This window comes from Somniosus microcephalus, chromosome 18, assembly GCF_052327205.1.
Source record: "Somniosus microcephalus isolate GS21.2 chromosome 18, FLI_Smic_1.0, whole genome shotgun sequence".
Taxonomy (NCBI): domain Eukaryota; kingdom Metazoa; phylum Chordata; class Chondrichthyes; order Squaliformes; family Somniosidae; genus Somniosus; species Somniosus microcephalus.
In genome coordinates, this window is record NC_141004.1 from 17,036,800 (window position 1) to 17,062,665 (window position 25,866).

Genomic DNA, 25,866 nt, shown 5'->3' on the forward strand with positions numbered 1-25,866 from the left:
GAAATACGAAAAATGAATTAAAAAAAAAAAATGTGTTCATGGGATGTGGGCGTCGCTGGCAAGGCCGGCATTTATTGCCCATCCCTTGCGAAGATGGTGGTGGTGAGCCGCCACCTTGACCCACAGAGGAGTAGTTAAGAGTCAACCACATTGCTGTGGGTCTGGAGTCATATATCAGCCAGACCGGGTAAGGACAGTAGATTTCCTAACCTTAAAGGACATTAGTGAACCAGATGGGTTTTTACGACAATCCGGTAATGTTCATGGTCACCATTACTGACACTAGTTTTTTTAATTCCAGAATTATTTAATTGAATTTAAATTCCCCATCTGCCTGTGGTGGGATTTGAACTCACGTTTCTGAATCACTAATCCAGGCCTCCAGATTACTAGTCCAGTAACATAACCACTATGCTACCGTACCCGTATTATTATCAGTTCGTATCTCCATCGATCTAGGCTGCTTCACGGCCTCTAGCGCTCTAATTTAGTTCCCTTGTACTGTTAGCCAGTAGTAATGCAGTTCAACCGAAAATGGAAAAGCGATTAAAATGAATGAGATGGCAGATCGAACCCAAATTATATTTGACTAACAACAGAAAATGCTGAAAATACTCAGCAGGCCAGGCAGCATCCGTGGAGAGAGAAACAGAGTTAACGTTTCGGGTCCCAGACCTGAAACGTTAACTCTGTTTCTCTCTCCATGGGTGTTGCCTGGCCTGCTGAGTGTTTCCAGCATTTTCTGTTGTTATTTCAGATTTCCAGCATCCGCAGTATTTTGCTGGTATATTTGACTACTTCTTCCAGTAAGGAAGTCCTGATGTTGCGACATCCTCTTGTGTCTATTTGTTTGTAGTTAAGTGGAACAATGTAAACATTGAAATGATCATCAAAGAATGATGCTCAGGGGCCGGCTGAAGCAAGAATTTAACAACGTGAGATAGCAAGGGCTGAGAAACTGCCATTCAGCCCATCAAGCCCAATCCTTCCTATCGTGGATCCGACTCTCTTCCCCTTTAACCTCCTGAGGGAAAAGCTAAGCGTAAATAGCTCAAAAAAATAATCGAGGGACAACTGCAATGCTCATCACATCTCCACTTTTCAATCTGTCCCGCTGGCCTCCAGAGACATCGTTCCTCTTCCCCGCCCCCCCCCCACAGTGCCGAGCAACAGAGGGCCACCCTGTCCAGTGAAGTCATTGATCATCTCTGTCTGTGCTTATTGTTATAACCCCTCCAGCCCCAATTGCCAATCAGACATCGAAGCAGTTGATGGTCTAATCGCCCATTGTTGGTTCTCCACTTCCGCTACTCTTGTGAAGGGGAAACAAAAGTTCCTTCTACAGGAAACTCTCGATTTACTGGCACCCAAACAACCGGAAATCTCGGTTAACCGGCAAAATTCAGGAGTAGGTTCAGTTAAATTTTTCTTCATATTAGCGGCCATTTCTTGATTCTTGGCTGTGTAATCGGGGGTTTCTGCACTTGTTGCTAAGCAACAGGGACGCTTGGTCTGTGGCCGGGGTTCCTGCAGCTGTTGCTAAGCAACAGGGAAGCCTGGATTTGTTGCTGTGTACGGAGCGCTCGTACCTTTTAACTATACCTCTCTGTAATCCGGATTTTTTGATTAAACCGGCACCACGCCGGTCCCGTCGGTGCCGGATAAAAAAGAGTTTCCTGTAATCCCTAATCGTTTTGTCTGAGTGTTTCTCCATCGTCAGACACAATGAGACAAAAACTGGCACCAGCAGGATATAGGGGAGCAAAGGGGCAAGAAAAAGAAAAAAAAGTCAAAAAGATATTGAAGAAAGGAATGCAAATGAAGGGGAAGGAATTCCAATCCTGTTACTTGCCAATAGTAAGGCGGGGAGAATGACTGACTAAATTTGACAATTTGCCAAATTACCCCAATGTTCCTGGAACATTTGTCATTTTATCGCTGAGTCTGAATGAATTTTGCTTGGCAGTCCTCCGAGTTGTTGCATGTCGGCCGTGCCTCAGTTGTGGTTTTTCTTGCACTAACAGACAGCAGACTGGGTGTGGCATTGGGTGAGCAGTCTGCCCTTTCACCTCCAGGACCTGCGGGGGGAAGACTCAACCCAGACTGATGGGATGGAAGTCCCCGCCACCTGCATCAGGATTCTTGGTGGAATAGGTTTGAGTGGCCGGGGGTGGGGGGCGGGGCACAACAGTCTCGACCCATTTCCTACTGGGAACTGGTGCACAGCGAAAAGGAAAAATGCTTATATTCAGGGAGATCATAAGATGATTGGTGGGAAAAATGCCACACTGATCTAGCCGGAGTTGGTTTTAAGGCATAGGTTTGTTTTCAAACTGGGGTCCACAGACCCTAGACATCATGAGGTAATCCCGGGGGTATCTGCAAGGTTTCTGACTGTCTCGGTTGATTTGTGCGCATGTTATTTCTGTTTCTCTATATACTAATAAAACAATGAGAGCCCCGTTGTACTTTTGGGTGTCTTTTGGACGGTAGGAATGAGAACTCCTGGGAGTGTGTCAATGTTTGCAAGGGCTCCCCACATGGAAGAGTTTGAAAACCACTGTTGTAAGACATGTTGGTGCAGAGTGGAAGACGCTTTACTCTGCATCTGGCTCGTGCAGTACATGATTAGGGATTATCTTGTGCTCCAACTGGGTTCAAAAGTGGCCGAGTGTCCGGGAGCAGCGGAGGCACAGTAGCTTGTCTGGGCATCGTTACCCTAAGGCGAGCTAAGGTTAAAACCTGTCATGGTTTCTTCTCCTGATCCCTGCCCGGGGACCCCTTCTGGAAAGCGTGTGTGGGTGGATGACGGGTGAGGATAGAATGGGGCTCAATCGTGATGCCCCAGTGTTCAAATAGCCTACCGACACTTGCTGGCTAGGCTTGCACACGAACGATGGCCACTTGGTCGAGGTATCAGATGACTGCCCAGTGTCCGTGAGACACTGGGCAGTCATAGATTCAAGAAGGAGTTAGATATATTTCTTAAGGCTAAAGGGATCAAGGGATATGGGGAGAAAGCAGGGACAGGGTACTGAATTTGGATGATCAGCCATGATCTCATTAAATGGCGGAACAGGCTCGAGGGGCCGAATGGCCTGCTCCTATCTTCTATGTTTCTATGTGAGTCAGCAACCTTCGGGGGGTGGGAGGGGGGGGAGAAAAGAAGTGGAGAAGTGTTCCAATTCCCACTGCAGGCATCATAAAACATTCACCAAAATACAACCCATGTTTTCCGTATGATTCCAAGCTGCCGCTTGTAGCTTCAATTTAAGGGGAAGCCGTCCGAACACTAACCCCCTCTTGCTCACTCACAGTCTTCCTGGCTTTGCCGTTACTCTTTATGCTTTGCTCGCTCTTTATCTCAGGAGATCCGCCCGCCTCGACCTCCCCTTCCGCAATCCTACCTGCCGCAAGGGCCGTTGCCCATAGTCCCTCCTCTTCCCACTGAGAGCAGCCTCTGGGCCTACTCTATCGAGGACATCTGGGAGCAGGCGGAGAAAGGGAAGACAGCCTTGGACCTGAAGAGAATTGAAGGAGGCACGGCAGTAAGTGGCTGGCCAGGCCACTGTCTACATCAGTCCCGAGTCTTGTGGTTTCCCATCTGTGTCCGTCCTGCTCATATGATTTTGAGGCATGAAATAAGTAGTAGACAAAGGAACAATGTGTGATGATGGCGATTCTTGTCCTGTTGTACTGACATGACTCAATGATGCATTTCAGTACAGTTGATGTTCTTGCTTTGCGTGTCTGTCGAAGAGCAGACCTCAAATAAGGAAGCTGCTGGACTTTAAAGTTCTTGGTGTGATTGCAGACTGTTGGAGATTCATTCTGATACAACAACAACTTGTATTTATATAGCGCCCTTAACATAGCAAAACGTCCCCAGGTGCTTCACAGGAGCGTTACCGAACACAATTCGACACCGAGCCACATAACGCGATATTAGGACAGATGAGCAAAAGCTTGGTGAAAAAGGTAGGTTTTAAGGGCCATCTTAAAGGAGAGAGAATCGAAGAGGTTCAGGGAGGGAATTCCAGAGCTTAGGGCCCAGGCAGCTGAAGGTACGGCCACCAATGGTGGAGCAATTAAAATCTGGGATGCGTAAGAAGCCAGAATTTGAGGAGCGCAGAGATCTCGGTGGGGGTTGTGGGGCTGGAGGAGGTTACAGGATGGATTGGGGAATGTTACTTAAAGGGTTGACGGTGAATAGGCAATGGCAAACATTTAAAGATCGCATGGATGAACTACAGAATTTGTTCATCCCTGTTTGGCATAAAAATAAAACAAAAAAGGTGACTCAACCGTGGCTAACAAGGGAAATTAGGGATAGCATAAGATCCAAGGAGAGGACATATAAATTGGCCAGAAAAACAGCCTTCCTGCATCTAGTCTGCCTAGTCCTGTGCACCAGTCACTGAAGGTAAGCATGCAGGTGCAGCAGGCGGTTAAGAAGGCAAATGGTATGCTGGCCTTCATAGCGAGAGGATTCGAGTATTGGAGCAAGGATGTCTTGCTGCAGTTGTACAGGGCCTTGGTGAGATCACACCTTGAGTATTGTGTGCAGTTTTGGTCGCCTTACCTGAGGAAGGATATTCTTGCCATGGAGGGAGTGCAGCGAAGATTCACCAGATTGATACCTGGGATGGCAGGAATGACGTATGAAGAGAGATTGGGTCGATTAGGCTTATATTCGCTAGAGTTTAGAAGAATGAGAGGGATCTCATTGAAACTTATAAAATTCTTACAGGACTAGGCAGACTAGATGCAGGAAGGCTGTTCCCGATGACTGGGGAGTCCAGAACCAGGGGTCACAGTCTAAGGATAAGGGGTAAGCCATTTAGGACTGAGATGAGGAGGAATTTCTTCACCCAGAGAGTGGTGAACCTGTGGAATTCTCTACCACAGAAGACAGTTGAGGCCAATTCATTAAATATATTCAAGAAGGAGTTAGATATATTTCTTAAGGCTAAAGGGATCAAGGGATATGGGGAGAAAGTAGGGACAGGGTACTGAATTTGGATGATCAGCCATGATCGCATTGAATGGCGGAGCAGGCTCGAGGGGCCGAATGGCCTACTCCTGCTCCTATCTTCTATGTTTCTATGTTACAGAGATAGGGAGGGGCGAGGCCATGGATGGTTTTGAAAACAAGGATACAAATTTTAAAATCGCAGCGTTGCCGAACCAGGAGCCAGTGTAGGTCAGAGGTGATGGGTGAACAGGAACTTATATTAAAAATCAGTCACAAAAATGATAATCGGAAGCTCCTTATTTCATGCCTCTTCGTTGTAGCCAGTCTGTTATAATTTGGTGTATTCCATTTGAATCTAATGTATGATTTATAAAACTGTTGGCATAATATCACATTCTATCCTTAAACAGGGCGGTTTGACCTGTTTAGTGGGGTCACTGTAGCAGGTGCTGGTCACTACATTCAGGATGTTCTGGCAGCAGGTCATCATGACCTTGGGTCACGAAAGGTGGGAGGTCATGAGCACAGTACTTGACTCTAACCAGCACAGCTTTGCTGCTCCTCTTCCTCTACAGCTTTCTGCCTTGATAGGGAGAGAATAGAATGTCTATTCACCGTATAAATTGGTGGTCTTCAGAAATTGAAAGAGGATGCAAGGGGCAGTCTGTAAGATGCACAGACATCTTGTAGCGTAGGGAGTTGCTCCATTCCATAATCGTCATAGTACACAGTAGAGGCTGGTAAACCAGGGGGGTAGTTGCCTCTGAGTGATACATATAGGTGTCCCCGTCCTGGCTGACATTAGGGCATCAGAACTGAACTTGTACCAGCGGGAGGGACACGCTGGGTTTAGAATGCTGCCCTTTCTGCTGTGGGATATGGATTCCTATCCAGCCCAGGTGGGGTGATGAGAGTCTCATTTCTTTATTCCCGTCTCGCCAAAGTTGCCAATATTAACGAGTGAGCCTCGGCCGTGATTGCCATCGGCGGTGATGCCCCCCATGGTCAAATAGCCAGAGTCCAATCTTGGCCTCACCTGGCATTGACACACAGCCACTTCCAACAGGGTCACTGGATCAAGGGCTGGTTTACCCCCGCCCCCCCCACCGCACCCATCTCAAGGGAACTGAGGCCAACTGGCTCCCAGCTGGCACCAACTAACTCAGCCCAGACTTGTATTGAAGTGGAGGCCATCCTGATCTGTACGATTCAGCCGCTCACTAAATACGCTGGGCAAGTGACCTCTCTTCCCTGTTGAGCATTAAAGGTCCACGAGACTCGAGCTATTTGGACAGGAGGTAAGAATTATCAATCCTGTGCGGGATGTGAATTTACCAGGAAGGCAAATGATGCCTCTGCTGCTGAAAGAGAACTCTCTCCCACAAGTAACTTGGTTGAAATGAGCAAACTCTCCCCTTTGTATGTGAACCCAGAGAGTGAATTCGAACCCATCTAGCTGGTTATGGGCTCAATGCACCAACACATTGGCTGCCCACTTTAAGCAGTTCAGTAGTAAGCAGGGAGCTTGCTTTCTCTGCAGTCGAATTGCACTATAATTCATACACTGGGAGGTTGGATTGAAACCCGCCCCCGCGCAAAAAAAAAAACTCTCGGGACCCTTCATTAGGCGGCCAAGAAAATGGAACCCTCCTTTTGATCTTGCCTGGTTTTAAGCACTCTCCAATGGATCAGGCAACATTGCATCATTCAGTTCTCCACCAACCACCGTCCCCCCACCCCTCCTTTTTTCCGATCAGTTGTTCCCAAGTGCTGGCACCTCAGTGGTGTATCGGATTTCCCAGACCTGATATTTTATCGTGTTTTATCTCCTGCAGAAATTAGGTCTCGACAGTTCCAGGAAGGAAGGCCGGACAGTGTTGCAGTCCAGTTCCGAGGGTAGCACGGGACAAAGCAAGCAGGATGCAGAAGCCGAGAAGCAGAACAAAGGTATCGTCTGCAAGAGATCAGCGGGCGCGTGCCCTGGGGTTCAAGAAGTCATGCGTTTAATATATAGGTTTATTAAATCTTATTCCCTTTTGCAACAGCATCGTAAATAACACCGTCCACAGCTTGAACACTCAGCTAAAAAGGTGCCATTTCTTCAATAAAAGCTAAAGGATGATATTTAATTCAAATCCCCACTGCATCGATTATATTTTACTTTGTGTACTCAGCGATGGCTTCACATCTAAGCATAGGCTGCTGTGTCAGTCGTGGCTCAGTCGGTAACACTCTTGCCTCTGAGTCAGAACGCTGTCCCGCTCCAGAGATTGAGCACATAATCCAGTACTCCCAGTGCAGTACTGAGGGGGAGTGCTGCACTGTCGGAGGTGCTGCCTTTCGGATGAGACGTTAAACCGAGACCCTGTCTGCTCTCTCAGGTGGACGTAAAAGATCCCATGGCCACTATTTCGAAGAAGAGCAACCAATTTGCGCTTGTAAACGCTTTGGGACGTCCTGAGGACGTGAAAGGCGCTATATAAATGCAAGTTTCTCTTTCTCTTTCTTGCTCCTTTTCTTTCTTTTTCTATCTTTCTCCTTTTTCTTTCTTTGGTATCTGTATTTGAATATGTTAATGTAATCCGTAAAGTCCACAGCCTTTCAGAAGGATCATTACCAGTGTAGTATTTCTACAGTAAATTATAATATTTCTTCATACCAAAATGTGGCAGCAAGAAAAGGCTATTCACCCTGTACAGCTCCCTCCACTATTTAAACTTACTAACTGCCCTCACTGGAGCATTGAGTTCTGCCAGCTCTTGACTGTGATGGAGTGGTGCACACAGAAGTTCCCCATTGGGTAGGAGAGAAATGGGAAGAGAAGTTCTGCTGCACAGAAGCAGTGTCTTGTACTCGATAAATTCTGGTGTGGCGTGAATGGTGTGTGTCGAGAGCTCCGAGGCCAGACTCTCGTATCCCAACCGAAGGATGTTGGTGATCTGCTCACTGCAACGACCCGTGTTTAACAGCACGCCGTGCTCAAAAGTCAATGGCGGCTGTGCGCTAGTGTAATGCCCAACGAAAGCAAAATCCACCGTGGCAGCTTGTCATAAGCTGCACCTACAGGACCGGGCGCTGAGATGCTCAGGCCCACCTCAGTCACCTCACCCAACTCTCCCGCTGCTGCGCTCCATCCATATCTTCTCTGTTAATCACCTTGAGACATTTTCTATATTGAAGACAATGTATAAAGTGCAAGTTGTTGTTGTCATAATTGCCCCTTGAACTTATGTATGCTCTTTGCTTCAATGGCCTTTGCTGGTAACTGCTTGCACAAATCTTATTACCATTTGAATGAAAAAGGGTTTGCCCAAATTTCCATTACACTGCCGTCTCCCTAACTTTTACTTGCTGCCGCCTGGTATTTGAACCCTTGAGCTGTTGCACTTTACCCATTCCGCCCAAAGTCTCCTGCCCGTCCAACTGTAACTTTGGCGGAAGAGTCACGGATGCCCCGGAGCAATGACAGTCAAGGTGTTTACCCGACTGTTCCCTTAAAGTGATGGCAGACGAGCGGAAGAACCTTGGTGGAAAATCACCCCCAATGTGTTTGGCTGCCAGTCTGCTCTTTGCTGGATAACTACAAAAGGTTGCGTTGACCGCGTTTTCTAACCTATATTCCCCCTTAATTCTGCAGTAGGTGTCGTTCCTCCAAGGACCAAATCACCTCCAGAGGATGTTTCTCCGGCTCCATCCTACCTTGCAATTCGGAATAGCGATAAAGCTAACTACGAATCTCTGACACGAGTAAGTGTGAAAGTGCCTTGCTACAGATCAACCCTTCCCCACCCTCCCCTTTTGACATTAGTTCATTTTTTCTATTTTACCAAAAGTTGTTGCCAAGCTTTTTGGGAAAAAAATGAAGATAAAAATATGCAAGGATTTTTTTTTAAAGCTAACCCTCCGCCTATAGGTGGTGCTGCTGTTGGAGGCCAAGTTCATCAACGGTGCAATAGTGAGCCACCAGGAGCTACAAAAAGTCAACGTTAAAAAGAATCATTCCCAACTTTGACAAGATTGTGGTCTTTCTGCTACATCTGTGAGACTTCAAATAATTCTGCCCTATAAGTAAATTACAGTCAAACATAGGTCCGTAGTTTCCGATCCCTACGGGCATGTACGCGCTGTGTACTCACCCGTAGGGGCCTCGCAAGTGCCAGTTTCAGGCGTGTGAAGCGCATGTGCTGAAAACCGGCATTTCCGATCTGTCAAGAATCCTCTTCACAGATCCTCCGCCTGCCCTGGAGAAGGGCCTCTGCGGGGGGAGAGTTCCGCTTTCTGCAGAACCTCCACCCACTGAAATTACTTCAAAGTCTTACGCCTGGTAAAAGCATAAGGCCTGCTTTTACCAGCATAAGAGTTTTAAAAAGTTTTTTAAAAATTCACACATTTATAATTTAAAAATACTTTTAAAAAAGGTAAGTTTATTTTTAGTCCCGAATTTTTTTCAAAAAGCTAAATTTTTGTTTAAAATATTTAATTTAATGTAATTTTAACTAATTTAAAAAACGTGATTTAAAAAAAAAATTATTTAATGTTTTGATGTGTTTTTGGAGTGATCTCCATTCATACTTTTGACAGGTCTAAGCTGTCAAAAGTGTGAAGGGGGATTCCCTTCTTCCATTAGTTCCCCATGGCCCACGTGATCCCAGGGACGCTTGCGAACCGCCTGCGCCCCCTGGGATACCTGGCTCTCTGCGCATTTCATAGAGCAGAGGCCCAGGAGCGAAAATGGCCGGACCTCCGGAGCCCTCGGGTAAGGGGGCAGATTTTTTTCCAGATCGAAGGCCTCCGCACGCAGGAAGCCTCCGATCAGAAAATTACGGGCCATAGTGTTTTGCAATTCAGTCTGTGCTGTCGGTCATCTTGAATGGGTCGGACTTGTATACCAGCGACTGAACATATGGAATCTTGACAGATTGGAAATGCCGGTTTTCAGCGCAGGCGCTTGGCACGCCTGAAACCGGCACTTGCGAGGCCCCTACGGGTACACAGCCCGTACATGCCCGTAGGGATCGGAAATTTGTCATTAAAGTTTGCATTATTTTTGGGGAGATGAAGAGCTACTGTTATGTTCTTTAACAGAATATGGATTTTACTTGACGGTCACACTGTACATTCAAGCTTCCTTTCTACCATCTGACCCATTTATTATAGATTCTGTGTGGACGGGTGCCTCAGACCTTTTATGGCATCCAGGGCCTATCCTTGGCATCCAAGGGCTATATAGTTGACATCCATAAAGAACAGCTCAGCATCGGCAGGGATTTCTGATCGCAACCCTCCTGTTCCTCAAGCATGCCAGAATCCAAAGAAGAACTAGCTGAACAGAAAGAGATTGAAAGTCTTGAACCCCTTCAAACCCCTCTCCCAATAACGTCAAGTTATGAACAAATGCTTGTGAGAAAGAAAGACTTGAATTAAATATAGCGCCTTTCACGACCTCAGGATTTAAAAAAAATTATTCATTCCTGGGATGTGGGCGGCGCTGGCAAGGCCCGCATTTATTGCCCATCCCTAGTTGCCCTTGAGAAGGTGGTGGTGAGCCGCCTTCTTGAACCACTGCAGTCCGTGTGGTGAAGGTGCTCCCACAGTGCTGTTAGGGAGGGAGTTCCAGGATTTTGACCCAGCGACGATGAAGGATCGGGGATATACTTCCAAGTCAGGATGGTGTTACCAGGTTATTTAACAATCAGGAAGGACAGGCAGGAAGGAAGGGGAGGTGGGGTGGCTATGTTAATAAAGGAAGGAATCACTGTAATACAGAGAAATGATATTGGGTCAAAGGATCAGGATAATGAAACAGTTTGGGTGGAGATAAGGAATAATAAGGGGAAAAAACACTAGTGGGTGTAGTATATAGGCCTCCGAACAGTCGCAACTCGGTTGGACGGAGTATCAATCAGGAAATAGTTGAGGCTTGTAATAAGGGAACATCTATAATTATGGGGGATTTTAACTATCATATAAATTGGACGAATCAAATTGGGCAGGGCTGCCTTGAGGATGAGTTCATTGAGTGTATTAGGGATGGGTTTCTTGAGCAGTATGTAACTGAACCAACCAGGGGGCAAGCAACCTTAGATCTGGTCCTGTGTAACGAGACAGGATTAATTAAAAATGTCCTAGTAAAGGATCCCCTTGGAATGAGTGACCATAACATGGTTGAATTCCATATTCAGTTAGAGGGTGAGGAGGCTGTATCTCAAACAAGCGTGCTAAGCTTGAATAAAGGAGACTATGAAGGTATGAGAGCGGAATTGAGTAAAGTGGATTGGGAAAATAGGTTAAAGGATAAGACGATACATGATCAGTGGTGTACATTTAAGGAGTTATTTTACAAATTCCAAAAAAAGTATATTCCACTGAGAAAAAAAGGGTGTAAAAGAAAAGACAGCCATCTGTGGCTAAGTAAAGAAATTAAGGATAGTATTCGACTAAAAACAAGGGCATATAAGGTAGCCAAATCTAGTGGGAGGATAGAGGATTGGGAAAACTTTAAAAGACAGCAAAAAATAACAAAAAGATTGATTAAGAAAGGGAAGATACATTATGAAAGTAAATTAGCAAAAAATATAAAGACAGATAGTAAGAGTTTTTATAGTTATATAAAAAGAAAAAGGGTGGCTAAAGTAAATGTTGGTCCCTTAGAGGATGAGACCGGGAAATTAATGGTGGGAAATATGGAGATGGCAAAAACACTGAATGAATATTTTACATCAGTCTTTACAGTAGAGGACACCAAGAATATCCCAACACTTGACAAGCAGGGGGCTATAGGGGGGGAGGAGCTAAATACGATTAAAATCACTAAGGAAGTAGTACTTGGTAAAATAATGGGACTCAAGGCGGATAAATCACCTGGACCTGATGGCTTACATCCCAGGGTTTTGAGGGAAGTGGCGGTAGGGATTGTGGATGCATTGGTAATAATCTTCCAAAACTCCCTGGACTCAGCAAAGGTCCCGGCAGACTGGAAAACTGCTAATGTAACACCCTTATTTAAAAAGGGCAGTAGACAGAAGGCTGGAAACTATAGACCGGTTAGCCTAACATCTGTGGTAGGTAAAATTTTGGAGTCCATTATTAAGGAGACAGTAACAGGACATTTGGATAATCATAATTTAATAAGACAAAGTCAGCATGGTTTTATGAAGGGGAAGTCATGTTTGACAAATTTGCTGGAGTTCTTTGAGGAAGTAACATATAGGGTGGATAAAGGTGAACCAGTGGACGTAGTGTATTTAGACTTCCAAAAGGCATTTGACAAGGTGCCACACAAAAGATTATTGCTTAAGATAAAAAATCACGGGATTGGGGGTAATATTCTGGCATGGATAGAGGATTGGCTATCTAACAGAAGGCAGAGAGTTGGGATAAATGGTTCATATTCAGACTGGCAATCAGTAACCAGTGGTGTTCCGCAGGGGTCAGTGCTGGGTCCCCAACTCTTTACAATCTATATTAACGATTTGGAGGAGGGGACCGAGTGTAACACGTCAAAGTTTGCAGATGATACTAAGATGGGAGGGAAAGTAGTGAGTGAGGAGGACATAAAAAACCTGCAAGGGGACATAGACAGGCTAAGTAAGTGGGCAGAGATTTGGCAGATGGAATACAATACTGGAAAGTGTGAGGTTATGCACTTTGGCAGGAAAAATCGTAGAGCAAGTTATTATCTTAATGGCAAGAAACTTGAAAGTACTGAAGTACAAAGGGATCTGGGGGTCCTGGTGCACGAAACTCAAAAGGTTAGTATGCAGGTGCAGCAAGTGATTAAGAAGGCCAATGGAATGTTGGCTTTCATTGCTAGGGGGATAGAATATAAAAATAGGGAGGTATTGCTTCAGTTGTACAAGGTATTGGTGAGACCGCACCTGGAATACTGCATACAGTTTTGGTGTCCATACTTAAGAAAGGACATACTTGCTCTCGAGTCAGTACAAAGAAGGTTCACTCGATTAATCCCGGGGATGAGGGGATGGACATATGAGGAGAGGTTGAGTAGATTGGGACTCTACTCATTGGAGTTCAGAAGAATGAGAGGCGATCTTATTGAAACATATAAGATTATGAAGGGGTTGGATCGGGTGGATGCAGGGAGGATGTTCCAGATGATGGGTGAAACTAGAACTAGGGGGCATAGTCTTAGAATAAGGGGCTGCTCTTTCAAAACTGAGATGAGGAGGAACTACTTCACTCAGAGGGTGGTAGGTCCATGGAATATGCTGCCCCAAAAAGCTGTCGAAGCTACATCATTACATAAATTTAAAACAGAAATAGACAGTTTCCTAGTAGAAAAGGGAATTAAGGGTTACGGGGAGCGGGCAGGAATTTGGACATGAGTCTAGGTTCGGATAGGTCATGGCCCTGTGGGTAGCGGAGCGGGCCCAGGGGCCGTGTAGCCTGATCCTGCTCCTGTTTTCGTGTGTCTAATGCTGTTAGATTCAGGAGATAGTCCTGTCATAGTGGATTGGCGGTTAGGATCAGATCAGCCATGATCTTATTGAATGGCGGAGCAGGCTCGAGGGGCCAATTGGCCTACTCCTGCTCCTATTTCTTATGTTCTTATGTTCTTATGTGTGTAACTTGGAGGGGAACTTGGAGGTGGTGGTGTTCCCGTGCACCTGCTGCCCTTGTCCTTCTAGGTGGAAGAGGTCGCGGGTTTGGGAGGTGCTGCCGAAGAAGCTTTGGCGAGTTGCTGCAGTGCATCTTGTAGATGGATGTCCCAAAGCGCTTTACAGCCAGTGAAGTACTTTTGAAGTGTTGTCACTGTTGTAGGAAATGTTACATAGAAAATGAGGGCTGCTGAGCAATGACTGAGACAAATATGGGGCCCAATCTTACAATAGAGTTGGTTTAACATATGCTGTTGAAATGACCCAAGTGAAGGAGCTGGGATGGCACATTGCATCAAGGGGTATGGGAGAGAGCGGGAATATGGTATTGAGATAGAGGATCAGTCATGATCATATTGAATGGCGGAGCAGGAGAGATTGGGTCGATTGGGCTTGTACTCGCTGGAGTTGGGTTCAAATCCAGCCCTGCCTGGCATGATGAAGATCTCCTCACTCTACCAGCTGTAAACCTTCAAAAATAAATGGGCTTGCAGGATAGCTCATAGTAACGTCTGACGTGGAAAATTGAACAAGACAGATCTCAGTCTGGATGCTCGTGTAAGGCTGGGTTTAGGTTAGCAGAGCAGAGGGAACTTGACACTACATATGGCCATGCTATTCTTGAAACTAATCTCGACTGGCCATGGTCTTCCTTTCCCCAACACTGACCTCTTTCACTTAAGTCAGCTCAAAGATATTCATCCCCTCCACCCTCCCCCAAAAAGTGAACCTGAAGTACTGGAGTTGCTGAAGATGTTGAGGTTAACGACTAGATCGCTACTGATGTTAGCTGTTTCATAGAAAAATAGGAGTAGGCCATTCGGCCCTTCGAGCCTGCTCCGCCATTCAATATGATCATGGCTGATCCTCTATCTCAATACCATATTCCCGCTCTCTCCCCATACCCCTTGATGCCTTTTGTGTCTAGAAATCTATCTATCTCCTTCTTAAACATATTCAGTGACTTGGCCTCCACAGCCTTCTGTGGTAGAGAATTCCACAGGTTCACCACCCTCTGAGTGGCTTCATCTTAAGGGGGCTGAAATACAAAGGGGTGGAAGTTATGCTTCAGTTAGACCGCATCTGGAGTACTGCGTTCAGTTCTGAGGACAGCATCTAAGGAAGGATATATTGGCAGTGCAGATTCACCAGAATGATAGTGGGGCTGAAAGGGTTAAATTACGAGGACAGGTTGCACAGACTGGGCTTGTATTCCCTCGAGTGTAGAAGATTACGGGGTAATCTAATTGAGGTGTTTAAGATGATTAAAGGATTTGATCGGGTTGATAGAGAGAAACTATTTCCTCTGGTGCGGGGAGTCCAGAACAAGGGGGCAGAACCTTAGAATTAGAGCCAGGCCGTTCAGGGGTGACGTCAGGATACATTTCTTCACACAAAGGGCAGTGGAAATCTGGAACGCACGCCTCCAAAAAGCTGTTGAGGCTGAGGGTCAATTGAAAATTTCCGAACTGAGATTGATAGATTTTTGTTCGGCAAGGGTATTGAGGGATATGGAACCAAGGCGGGTAGATTGAGTTAAGATGCAGATCAGCCCGTGATCTAATTGAATGGCGGAGCAGGCTCGAGGGGCTGAATGACCTCCTCCTGTTCCTCTGTTTCCCCCACTGAGTTTCCTTGATAGAGTTGGCACGATGTTTGAAAAAAATATATATATATATAGATAGACAGAAAGGTAATGAAACGATTTTACTGACTTATAATTATTTTAACCAATTGATGAGACTTCATCCATCATTGAAGCTGCTTTGGTCTGGTCCAGTTGACCTAAGTATTTGGCGAGAGTGACTGCTGCTTGTTTTTTGCTGACTGGCTTCTCTTCCTGACTGTGGGGACTTCTCTCTCTCTCTCTTTGTGTTTTTGTGAAAGGAAAGATCAAAAAGCGGCGTGTACCCCAATGACGCGAAATCCAAGATGAGTGTCGAGGAACAAGCCGAGCGCATGAAGCGTCACCAGAATGGATCGCTACGAGGGCATAACAAGAGGCGGAGTCTAACCCTAACATCTGGCCAGCTGGTAGCTATGGATTCAAGCAGCCCACGGCCCATCATCCGGAGAGTCACGGTACGTTGTTGGCTCACTTCACTTCACTTATCGAGATCAAGTGATGAAACGCCAGGAGCTCCTCCTTTTACTGTTATCGCCACGGATCGCGTGGGGTGTTGGGTGGCATAGTCGCTCAGGTTACTGTCCTGTCTTCTCGGGGACTTGGGTTAGAAGCGATGAAAGTCTCCTCTCTCAGCTGAATTAACCCACATACACTGCCAATCACACACTTGTATGCACACAGAGAAAAGCCATCTTATGTCCAGTCCCAATATAACCCCCACTGCACTCAACAGAAAATATCAATATTTCCCTCTGCTGATTTAAAAAAAAATAGTTTTGGTGAAAAACTATCGCCTTCTAAGGGTTTGAAATCTGTTCTTTGTGGCCGCCCCCCCCTCACCCCCCAACCAGGTTCCTCGACGTAAGACCACAGAGGTCGATATCTCTCAGCTGGAGGCAGCTGTCAGGGATGATTACATGGGAAACCACCACGAGACCCCCAGAGAAGAGATTGCACGTCTGAGGAGGATGGATCTGGAGCCAGAGCACTATTCAGTGGACATCAACAAAGAGGTGTGTGGCTGTGAGGGTTTGAGGGGGCTAGAGGTGCACAATGGGGAGCGACTATTGGAAGGAAGTGTGAGTGTAGAGAGAGGGTGAGGGTCGAGTGGGGTGAGTACAGGGGTGTGCACAAGCAGGTTATTGGAGATCTGTAACTGTTGACATAGGGTGTTAGCCTAGCACACTGCAGGGAGTGAAAGGAAACTTGCATTTATTAAAGCGCTTTTCATATCCTCGGGGTATTGGTGCTTCACGGCCATAGATTTACTTTGAAGTGTAGTAACGTTGATTCTGTAGGCAAATGCGGCAGTGAATGTGCGCTGCAAGGTCCCACAAACCAGCGGTGAGATAAATGAGCAGTTGATTGGTATTGGTGGAGGGCTAAATGTTGGCCAGGAGATTGGGAGAACTCCCCTGCTCTTCTTCGAATGGTGCCATAGGATCTTGCATGGCCACTTGAAGGTGGCATCTCTGACAATGCTGTGCTCCCTCAGTGCTGCACTAAAGTGTCAGTCTGCATGACGGGCCCAAGCCTTAGAGTAGAATTTGAACCCGTGACCACTGAGTCAGGATGACTTGGGTAGGGTGGGGTGTTACACGATGCACCGCTTGAACTATAGGAGAAAAGCTGCAGAAAGTAGTAAGGAAGAGCACAGTTCCAGTCTCCATATTATAAAAAGGATATAGAGGGACTGGAGAAAGTGGAAAAAAAGATTTACAAGGATGACAACAGAACTGAGAGGTTCTAACTATAGGAAAGACTGAACAGGCTGGGGCTCTTTTCTCTAGAAACGAGAAGACTGACGGGATGACCTGATAGAGGTATTTAAAATTATAAAGGGGGTTGATAGTGCAGACGTAGACAAGGTGTTTCCACTTGTGGGGGAGACCAGAACTAGCGCCATAAATATGAGGTGGTCACTAATAAATCCAATAGGGAATTTAGGAGGAACTTCTTTCCCCAGAGAGTGGTGAGAATGTGGAACTCGCTACCACAGGGAGTGGTTGAGGTGAATAGTGTAGATGCATTTAAGGGGAAGCTAGATAAGCACATGAGGGAGAAAGGAATAGAAGGATATGGTGATAGAGTGAGATGATGTGGAGCATAAACACCGGCATGGGCCGAATGGCCTGCTTCTGTGCTTTTAATTTTATGTAAATGAAGTAAAAGTTCAGAGCAGTCTTTTAAAGATGTAAAGATCGCGGGAGCATTTTAACGGCAGAATTTGTGATTGCTTTTAGTTGATTAAAGCTCATTCGCTCTGTGTCTATGTCATGCTCTGTTCACTGGGGCCAGGTTGCCTGCTTGCCGCCTGTCCTGGGATGGTAGAAAATGGCACGCTGTACAGGGCCACCTAGGAAAGGGAAGGAATGCCTTTAAAAAGCAGCAGGCTCAAATCTCCAAATAAATCAACAGGATGCCCAAACAATTCCTGTCCTTGGTGCCTGTGGACCACAGCAACACTGACTATCTGCTAAAATGATACTGCGGATGCTGGAAATCCAAAATAACAACAGAAAATGCTGGAAAAACTCAGCAGGCCAGGCAACACCCATGGAGAGAGAAACAGAGTTAACGTTTCAGGTCGAAACCCTTCGTCAAGACTGAAAAATCACAGGAAATGAAACAGATTAAAAGGCCAGTTTGGGGGCTGGGAAATGGGGATAAGAGAACAAAAGAGAAGTGAAGAGACATTAAGAGGTATTCAAAACCAGACGGGGTGGTGGTCGGACTAGTGGAGAGACAAAAGACGGCTCTAGATTAGGTGTGAAATGCACTGGCAGAATGGGAGACAGCTGCCATGTGGGAGAGAAAAAAAGGGGGAAGGGCCAAAACAAAGGGGTGGATAAAAAATATATATAAGAATGTAATAGGGGCCGAGGTTATGATCTGAAATTGTTGAACTCGATATTGAGTCCGGAAGGCTGTAAAGTGCCTAATCGGAAGATGAGGTGCTGTTCCTCGAGCTTACGCTGGGTTTCCGTGGAACAATGCAAGAGCCAGAGTACGGTGAGGTCTGAGTGGGAATGGGGCGGCGAATTAAAATGACTATCAGCTGATGGCACTGTCCAGATCGATGACTTTTGGCTCTTTGGCGCCACCCATCAGAAACGGTGGTACTGCAGTTGTGTGTGAGGCTCAGTGAAATGTGGCGCGGTACATCTGACCCGTGCTGCACTTGACCTGGATGTGCTTGAACCCAACACTAGATGCAAAGAGCGTTCCATTCCCCAGTGCTGACTTCATTCGTTTTGATAAACATTTGTTTAAGTAAAGCCAACTATTTGGGTCTGTCCTACCCCGGATCCTAGTGCTCGTGAATGGATAAACACACGAGGGAGAAAGAAACAGAAGGTTATGCTGATAGAGTGAGATGATGTGGAGCATAAACACCGGCATGGACCTGTACAACGTGCCACTTCTACCGTCCAAGGACAGGCAACAAGCAGGCAACCTGGCCCCAGTTAACAGAGCATGACATAGACACAGAGCGAATGAACCTTAATCAACTAAAAGCAATCACAAATTCTGCCGTTAAAATGCTCCGGTGGTCTTTACATCTTTAAAAGACTGGTCTGAACTTTTACTTCATTTACATAGAATTAACAGCACAGAAACCGGCCGTTGCGATGGACTGCCTCTCCGCTCTCTGGTTGCAAAGTGCCTGTTGAGGGCCTGTTACTGCAAACCTTTACCTGTTCTTGTCCTGACTGATTCTTTGTTGTTCAGTTGTCCACACCAGACAAAGTCTTCATCCCCGAGCGTTACATCGAGTTTGAACCTGAGCTTCCTCTCAGTCCGGAGGAGATCAAAGAAAAGCAGAAGAAAGTGGAGCGGATCAAAACCCTCATCGCAAAATCCAGGTGCCCAGTGAATGAACTATAAGGGAACTTACAGAACTCTAGGGGTAGCTGTACAGCGCACAACACTGAATTGGGGGGGAGCAGAGCACATACTCAGTGACGTAAGAAAACTACTAGGCACTCGGTCTGAGCGTTAAACAAAGCTTTAATCAACTGTTTTACAACATGGAGGTCTAGTTGTGTCCTTCACTAGTTCCTGTTAAGAATGTCCTGCGCAAGCTGGGCCCGTGCCTGAGTATTTATACTCCCTGGACAGCGCCACCCGCAGGCCGCTCAGTATTATTTCATAAGTCTTTCATGAATGACTGATTCATGTCACTCAGTGTTCTATAGAACACCAGGATTCCCTGATTCACTGCTGTACCAAAACTCAACTGGTTCACTAATGCCCCTTCAGGGAAGGAAACCTGCCGCCATTACCCGGTCTGGTCTATCTGTGACTCTATCCCACACCAACGTAGACTCTTAAATGCCATTTGGAGTGGCCTAACAAGCCTCTCCATTGTATCAAACCACGTCGACTCAAGATGAAGGGAGCATAGTTAAGAATAAGGGGTTGCCCATTTAAGATGGCGATGAAGAGGAATTTCTTCTCTCAGGGTCGTGAATCTTAGGAATTCTCTTCCCCAGAGAGCTGTGGAGGCGGAGTCATTGAATATATTCAAGACGGAGATAGACAGATTTTTGAAAAACAGGGGAATCGAGGGTTATGGGGAGCGGGCAGGGAAGTGGAGTTGAGGCCAAGATCAGATCAGCCATGATCTTATTGAATGGCGGAGCAGGCTCGAGGGGCCAAATGTCCGACTCCTGCTCCTATTTCTTATGTTCTTACGAAGGCCCATCGTCACCACTAGTGATGTCCAACTCCCGAGAATAATTGGAAGAAAAGCCTGTCCTCCAGACTCCAAACGGTGCAATTCCAGTTACAAAAATGTACAAAAGTTTGTCTGAGACAGTGCATGTATATAATTTTTAAATCTTCAATCCCCCCACCCCATGTAATTAGAATGTAAGTGCAGACTCAACTCTTTTCTAGTGACAAGAAATCGTCAACATCTAATTTACCGTCATTTGTGTGAGTTGTGTAATCATTTAAAAGTAGCAGGAGGGAGATGATAACTTCCATTGTTTGAGTGTGTTCCACAGCTTGAGTGTGTTCCATAGCTTGTTCCCATATTTTGCCCAACTATCTCCAGTCAATTCCAGAATAGGGGAGAAAGCCTTCGAGGGACTTTCTCGCAGCCAGCACCTCATTCTGGAATTGGGAGAGTCAGGAAGGCGGGTGGGAGATGGACGGTTCCTGCATCTGGTCAGCTCAAGGAATGCTCTGTTTGATGTTAGTTTGCAGAATATAATCCCACTAACTGAGGGGCTCAACGACAGTAACATAGACCCTGAGCTCCAGCTACAGGAGCAGGAGAAGAGGATCGAGATCTCATGCGCTCTCGCCACAGAGGCATCCAGGCGGAGTCGGCTCATATCAGGTAACGGTTCCACTTACTTGTGTTCTGGAGACTAATGAGTACAGGTCTTCACTGAGGTGGGGCAGAGGTCACTGAGGTGGGGCAGAGGTCACTGAGATGGGCTTCATGATTACTGAGATGGAGCAAAGGTCCTCGTGATCACTGAGATGGAGCAAAGGTCCTCGTGATCACTGAGATGGAGCAAAGGTCCTCGTGATCACTGAGATGGGGCAGAGGTCCTCGTGATCACTGAGATGGAGCAAAGGTCCTCGTGATCACTGAGATGGGGCAAAGGTCCTCGTGATCACTGAGATGGGGCAAAGGTCCTCGTGATCACTGAGATGGGGCAAAGGTCCTCGTGATCACTGAGATGGAGCAAAGGTCCTCGTGATCACTGAGATGGGGCAGAGGTCCTCGTGATCACTGAGATGGGGCAGACGTCCTCGAGATCACTGAGATGGAGCAAAGGTCCTCGTGATCACTGAGATGGGGCAAAGGTCCTCGTGATCACTGAGATGGGGCAAAGGTCCTCGTGATCACTGAGATGGGGCAGAGGTCCTCGTGATCACTGAGATGGAGCAAAGGTCCTCGTGATCACTGAGATGGGGCAAAGGTCCTCGTGATCACTGAGATGGGGCAGAGGTCCTCGTGATCACTGAGATGGGGCAGAGGTCCTCGTGATCACTGAGATGGGGCAAAGGTCCTCGTGATCACTGAGATGGGGCAGAGGTCCTCGTGATCACTGAGATGGGGCAAAGGTCCTCGTGATCACTGAGATGGGGCAAAGGTCCTCGTGATCACTGAGATGGGGCAGAGGTCCTCGTGATCACTGAGATGGGGCAGAGGTCCTCGTGATCACTGAGATGGGGCAGAGGTCCTCGTGATCACTGAGATGGGGCAGAGGTCCTCGTGATCACTGAGATGGGGCAGAGGTCCTCGTGATCACTGAGATGGGGCAAAGGTCCTCGTGATCACTGAGATGGGGCAAAGGTCCTCGTGATCACTGAGATGGGGCAGAGGTCCTCGTGATCACTGAGATGGGGCAGAGGTCCATTTTACAGAGAAGTACAAACTCCACTCTCTGTGATATAGAACCACCTTTCTCTCTCCCAAGGCCTACTTTCTGAGATAAAGGAAAACGTAAATGTGCTAACAGGTGGCCAGATTTCCAATGATATCAGGGTCCCCTAGGATTCTCTCACCAATTCCCTTCGTGACCAGGGCCCCAGTTTGAAAATCAGTGATATAGAAATGGCACAGCCATGCGTTGTTTGCTGAATCGTGAGGCGCACACTTTACGGAATGTTACACAGACCCTGCTCCCTCCTCCCCTCCATTTCCTCAGGTCTGGTGAGAACTTCCATCAGACCTCCAAGTCACCCACCGTCCCGACTTGGTCCTCTGTGGCTGTTCCTTCTTCATCACTGGGTCATTATCCTGGAATTCGCTACCTCACACATGGAGCATAAACCCCAGCACAGACCGGTTGGGCCGAATGGACTCTTTCTGTGCTGCAGACTCCACTGCACAAAGTGGGAGGAGAAGCATCCGGGAAGGCGCCGAACACCTCGAGTCTCTTCGCCGGGAGCAAGCGCAAACAGCGGAAGGAGCGCACGTCAACCCAAGCATCCCACCCCACCCGCCCCTTCAACCACCGTCTGCCCCACCTGTGACAGAGACTGTAGGTCCCGCATTGGACTCATCAGTCACCTGAGAACTCATTTTTAGCGTGGAAGCAAAAGTCATCCTCGGTTCCGAGGGACTGCTTAAGAAGAAGAGACTCCATGTAATTGTGGAAGTGCCGTCGCCATAAAGACAGCAGTGGCTCAAGGACAGAACCCACCATCACCTTCTCAGGAATACTAAGCATGGGTAAAAAAGTGGCCTTGCCAGTGCTGTCCAGATACGAGTGCAATTGATTTTTAAATGACCAAATGTGACTCCAGCTCAGAGAGCTGGTTCGTTTAGATGAATTTCTCTCTAGGGCGGGTTAACGTTTAGAGTTTACCACACCGTGATATTTTTTCTAAAAGCAGATGTTACTTTTTAATCCACCGCCATTTATAATTCTTACATTAATCCTACATCATCATGGACTTCATAGCATTGGCGGAACTGTGTGTAGGCACCAGTCGTGTTTAATGGTGCAGAGCTACGAGAGAGGTTAGCTGTACGGGATTATCAGTGGCGAGGAGAACGCTACACGCCTGTGAATTGGAAAAGTAAACGGGCATGTAGATGGAGGGAGGCAGGGTAGCAAGTAGGAAGCAAGCTATGGGAGGTCAGCTATGTGTGTGGTGGACCAGGGAAGCAGGGCAATGGCAGAGTGGGGTACCTGCAGGGGAAGGGGGGGCAGAGAGTGTGAGGACAGCTACCTGTAACGGGTGGGCTGCTCTCGGTGGGGGGGAGTCCACAGGCTGGTGGAGACTGTATATAAAGGGGAATGGGAAGGAAGCAGGGGTTGTGAAAGGACAGCCATTATGCGGCGGGGGGGACCCTGAGTGGTGGGATGGCGGCCACGAGCAGAGGGGGCAGGTAGGGTATCGCAAAGGCAGTTAAATATTGGAGGAGGGCGAGGAATGCAGGACAGTAGAAGGGCAGATCTCTGCAGCAGACTTGTGGGGGTGAGGTTGTTGAAAGGACGCTTTTGTCATGAATTTTGCTTCATTTATTCCACACTTTCATTCCATTCAGTTCCAGTGTCGGGTACGTCAAGTCCTTCAACCCCGTCATCATCTCCCATCTCATCACTGCCACCACGGGTCACTGATGGAAGCCATTTAATGTGTGTCTGAAGAAGTAAGCCGTTTTATAAAAAAAAAAAAAAAAAAAATTCAATATTTTTAACTTTAAAAGAAATACACAATTTTACGGTTACTAAGCTTATTTATTAGGTGTTAGCTGTGACAGTAACACAGAGGTTGATGTAAGTTAGATCATTTTGTCCCAAGGTGCTGTGAAATGCTGGTTAATTCTAGATAGTGCAAGCCCATGGCCCCTCTTATTGCCTTTCTGCAATTCGTAATATCATTTGTTCTCAGGGTTGCCAACTCTGGTTTGACGTATTCCTGGAGATTTGGTCACGTGACTTTTGACACTGACTTTTGACACTGACTTTTGACACTGACTTTTGACACTGACTTTTGACACTGACTTTTGACACTGACTTTTGACACTGACTTTTGACACTGACTTTTGACACTGACTTTTGACACTGACTTTTGACACTGACTTTTGACACTGACTTTTGACACTGACTTTTGACACTGACTTTTGACACTGTGACTTCTAACACTGTGACTTGACACCGTGACTTTTGACACTGTGGGGGAGAAATTGGGTGAGTAGCGCCACCTGTTAGCACCTAAAGAGGCAGTCAGTGGCTGTAGCGCCACTGGCTGCGCCTCCCGCGATATTCAGCAGGGGCGCTAATGGTGGCGTTAGCCCTTTGCGCTGCGCTGCCACCGATGACGTCATCGGTGTGCGCAGCGCCCCATTCGCGCCCCGATCGCGATATTTGGTAGCGAACGCCGCTGTTGCGCCGTTCGCTACCCGCGCCCAGTTCACGGGGCCTTGCTGCGCCGGCAGAGGCACAAGTTAAGGTGGAGGTGCGGGCCAGCCGCTTTTTCGGCGGCCGCCTGCCAGCACCTCCCTCCCCGGCCTCCTGGTCCGCCCCCCCCCCGCAGCATTGCCAGCTGTTTCCCGAGAGCCCGGCACTTCTCCTTGGTGCCGGGCTCTTTTGCCGGCACTCGCGATCGGGGCTCGCGCTGCTGCAGGCCCCTCCCCCTTAACAGTGGGAGGAAGGCCTGCAGTACCGCAGCGTGCCGTGCCGCAGCGTGTGGCGCTGCGGCACGTAGCGCTGCGAAATTCACTTTCAGCGCCCTAAGAGGGACGCGGAGCGCCACGAGCCACGCCCCGTCTCCCTCTAGGGGCACTTCAACTGAATTTACGGCGATCACTAATGCGGCGATCGCGGCGCAAATTCCAGCGCCCAGGCGAACTTTGCGCCGCTTGGGCGCCTCAGGCCAATTTCTAGGCCTGTGACTTTTGACACTGGGGCCCCGATTTTCTGGCCGCTGTCGGGCAGCTTTTCATGCGGCTGGGGGCCGAAAATCGGCGAAAAAGCGGGTCGGGACCGCCCCCCCCCCCCGCCTGATTCCCCACCCCGTCCGACTTTCGGACCACCGTTTCCACGCGCCCCACTTCAGTCCCGGCCGCCGCTGGCGGGACTTCTCGTCGGAGCACTAATCACCAATGATCACCTTGTTTAGGAAGATTTTCCGGGGCCGTTGCGACATTGGGGCTTTCCCCACATGAAACACGTCTGCGGGGAACCCCGCCGATGAGAGCTGGTGTGAAAACAGCTGGCTTGCTTGCTTGCAGCAGCAGGTCGCTGAGGGCTGAAGAGATTTAAATAGGCAGCATTTGCAGGCTGCAGGACCTTGTTGATCAAGGCTTGGGGGAGCTTTTTGAAGCCTTAGGAGCAGCTGCAGAAAGTTGGAGCCTCACACACTTCTCCAGTGTGAGCTCCTGGGAAGCCCCTCTCACCACCCTAACTCAGCGCCCCCTCAACGGAGGCATCTGCTAGAAGCATGGGAGGCCTTTGGGACGTTCCCTTCCTGGCATTAGAGGATCTCCAACAGCAGAGGCAGCAGCAGCAGAACCAGGAACAGCAGGATGAGCACCAGGAGCACCAGGCTGCTGCTCACTCACCTGAAGCTGCACAGGCCAGAAGGGGCCAGCGCTTGGAAGTGGCTTGAGAGCACCTTGCTGCGCTTTAGGGGGCCAGTGGGATCCGGTTCTGCACTGGCAGTCCTACTCAGAAGGACTTCCATGAAGATCTGGTTTCCCTGTTCAACAGATGGCCAACGCTCCTCAAGAGATGTCATTCTCTTATGAGCACTCGCCATGTTTTCCATACCCCGGCGAGTTATCTCCTCCATGGAGGTTGCCAACCTTTCCATGGTGATGTGTTCATGCGCCAATGACTCCACAAAGGCTCTGCTCATGGTCGCTATGGACTCCTCCATTCGCTCCACACTCGCAGCGACCCTGGAGACAAAACCTGCCAAAGACTCCTGCATCTATGCATGGAGATCCATCACCTCTTTTCTTGCGGATGGACCCAGAGGCAGAGGGTCGACATGCAGCGCAGCTGAGCTGGCAGAGCCCTGCACCCTCCGACGAGGACTCTCCACTGCTGTCCCTGTCTCCAGAACCTGCTGAGGCTCACTTGTGAGCTGTGAAACACCAGGTGACAACACTACTCTATGTCCTGAAGGTCCCCCCGAGGTGTGAGTGTCTGCGCTGGTGTTGG

General features: G+C 47.8%; 1 protein-coding gene across 9 annotated transcripts in view; it reads left to right on the forward strand.

Moving 5' to 3' along the window:
- The window catches only part of plekha6 (pleckstrin homology domain containing A6), a 353,735-nt gene that overhangs the window by 302,825 nt on the left and 25,044 nt on the right, over nt 1-25,866 (forward strand). For 7 of the 9 annotated variants that reach the window (XM_086011107.1, XM_086011108.1, XM_086011109.1 and 4 more), the window contains 7 exons: nt 6,811-6,922; nt 8,613-8,722; nt 15,481-15,675; nt 16,072-16,233; nt 18,953-19,086; nt 20,428-20,570; nt 23,244-23,348. In XM_086011107.1, the coding sequence (XP_085867233.1) occupies nt 6,811-6,922; nt 8,613-8,722; nt 15,481-15,675; nt 16,072-16,233; nt 18,953-19,086; nt 20,428-20,570; nt 23,244-23,344 (957 nt within the window). In that variant the 3' untranslated portion in view covers nt 23,345-23,348. The remainder of the gene's footprint in view (nt 1-6,810; nt 6,923-8,612; nt 8,723-15,480; nt 15,676-16,071; nt 16,234-18,952; nt 19,087-20,427; nt 20,571-23,243; nt 23,349-25,866) is intronic. The other 2 variants (XM_086011103.1, XM_086011105.1) reach the window with 2 other exon arrangements.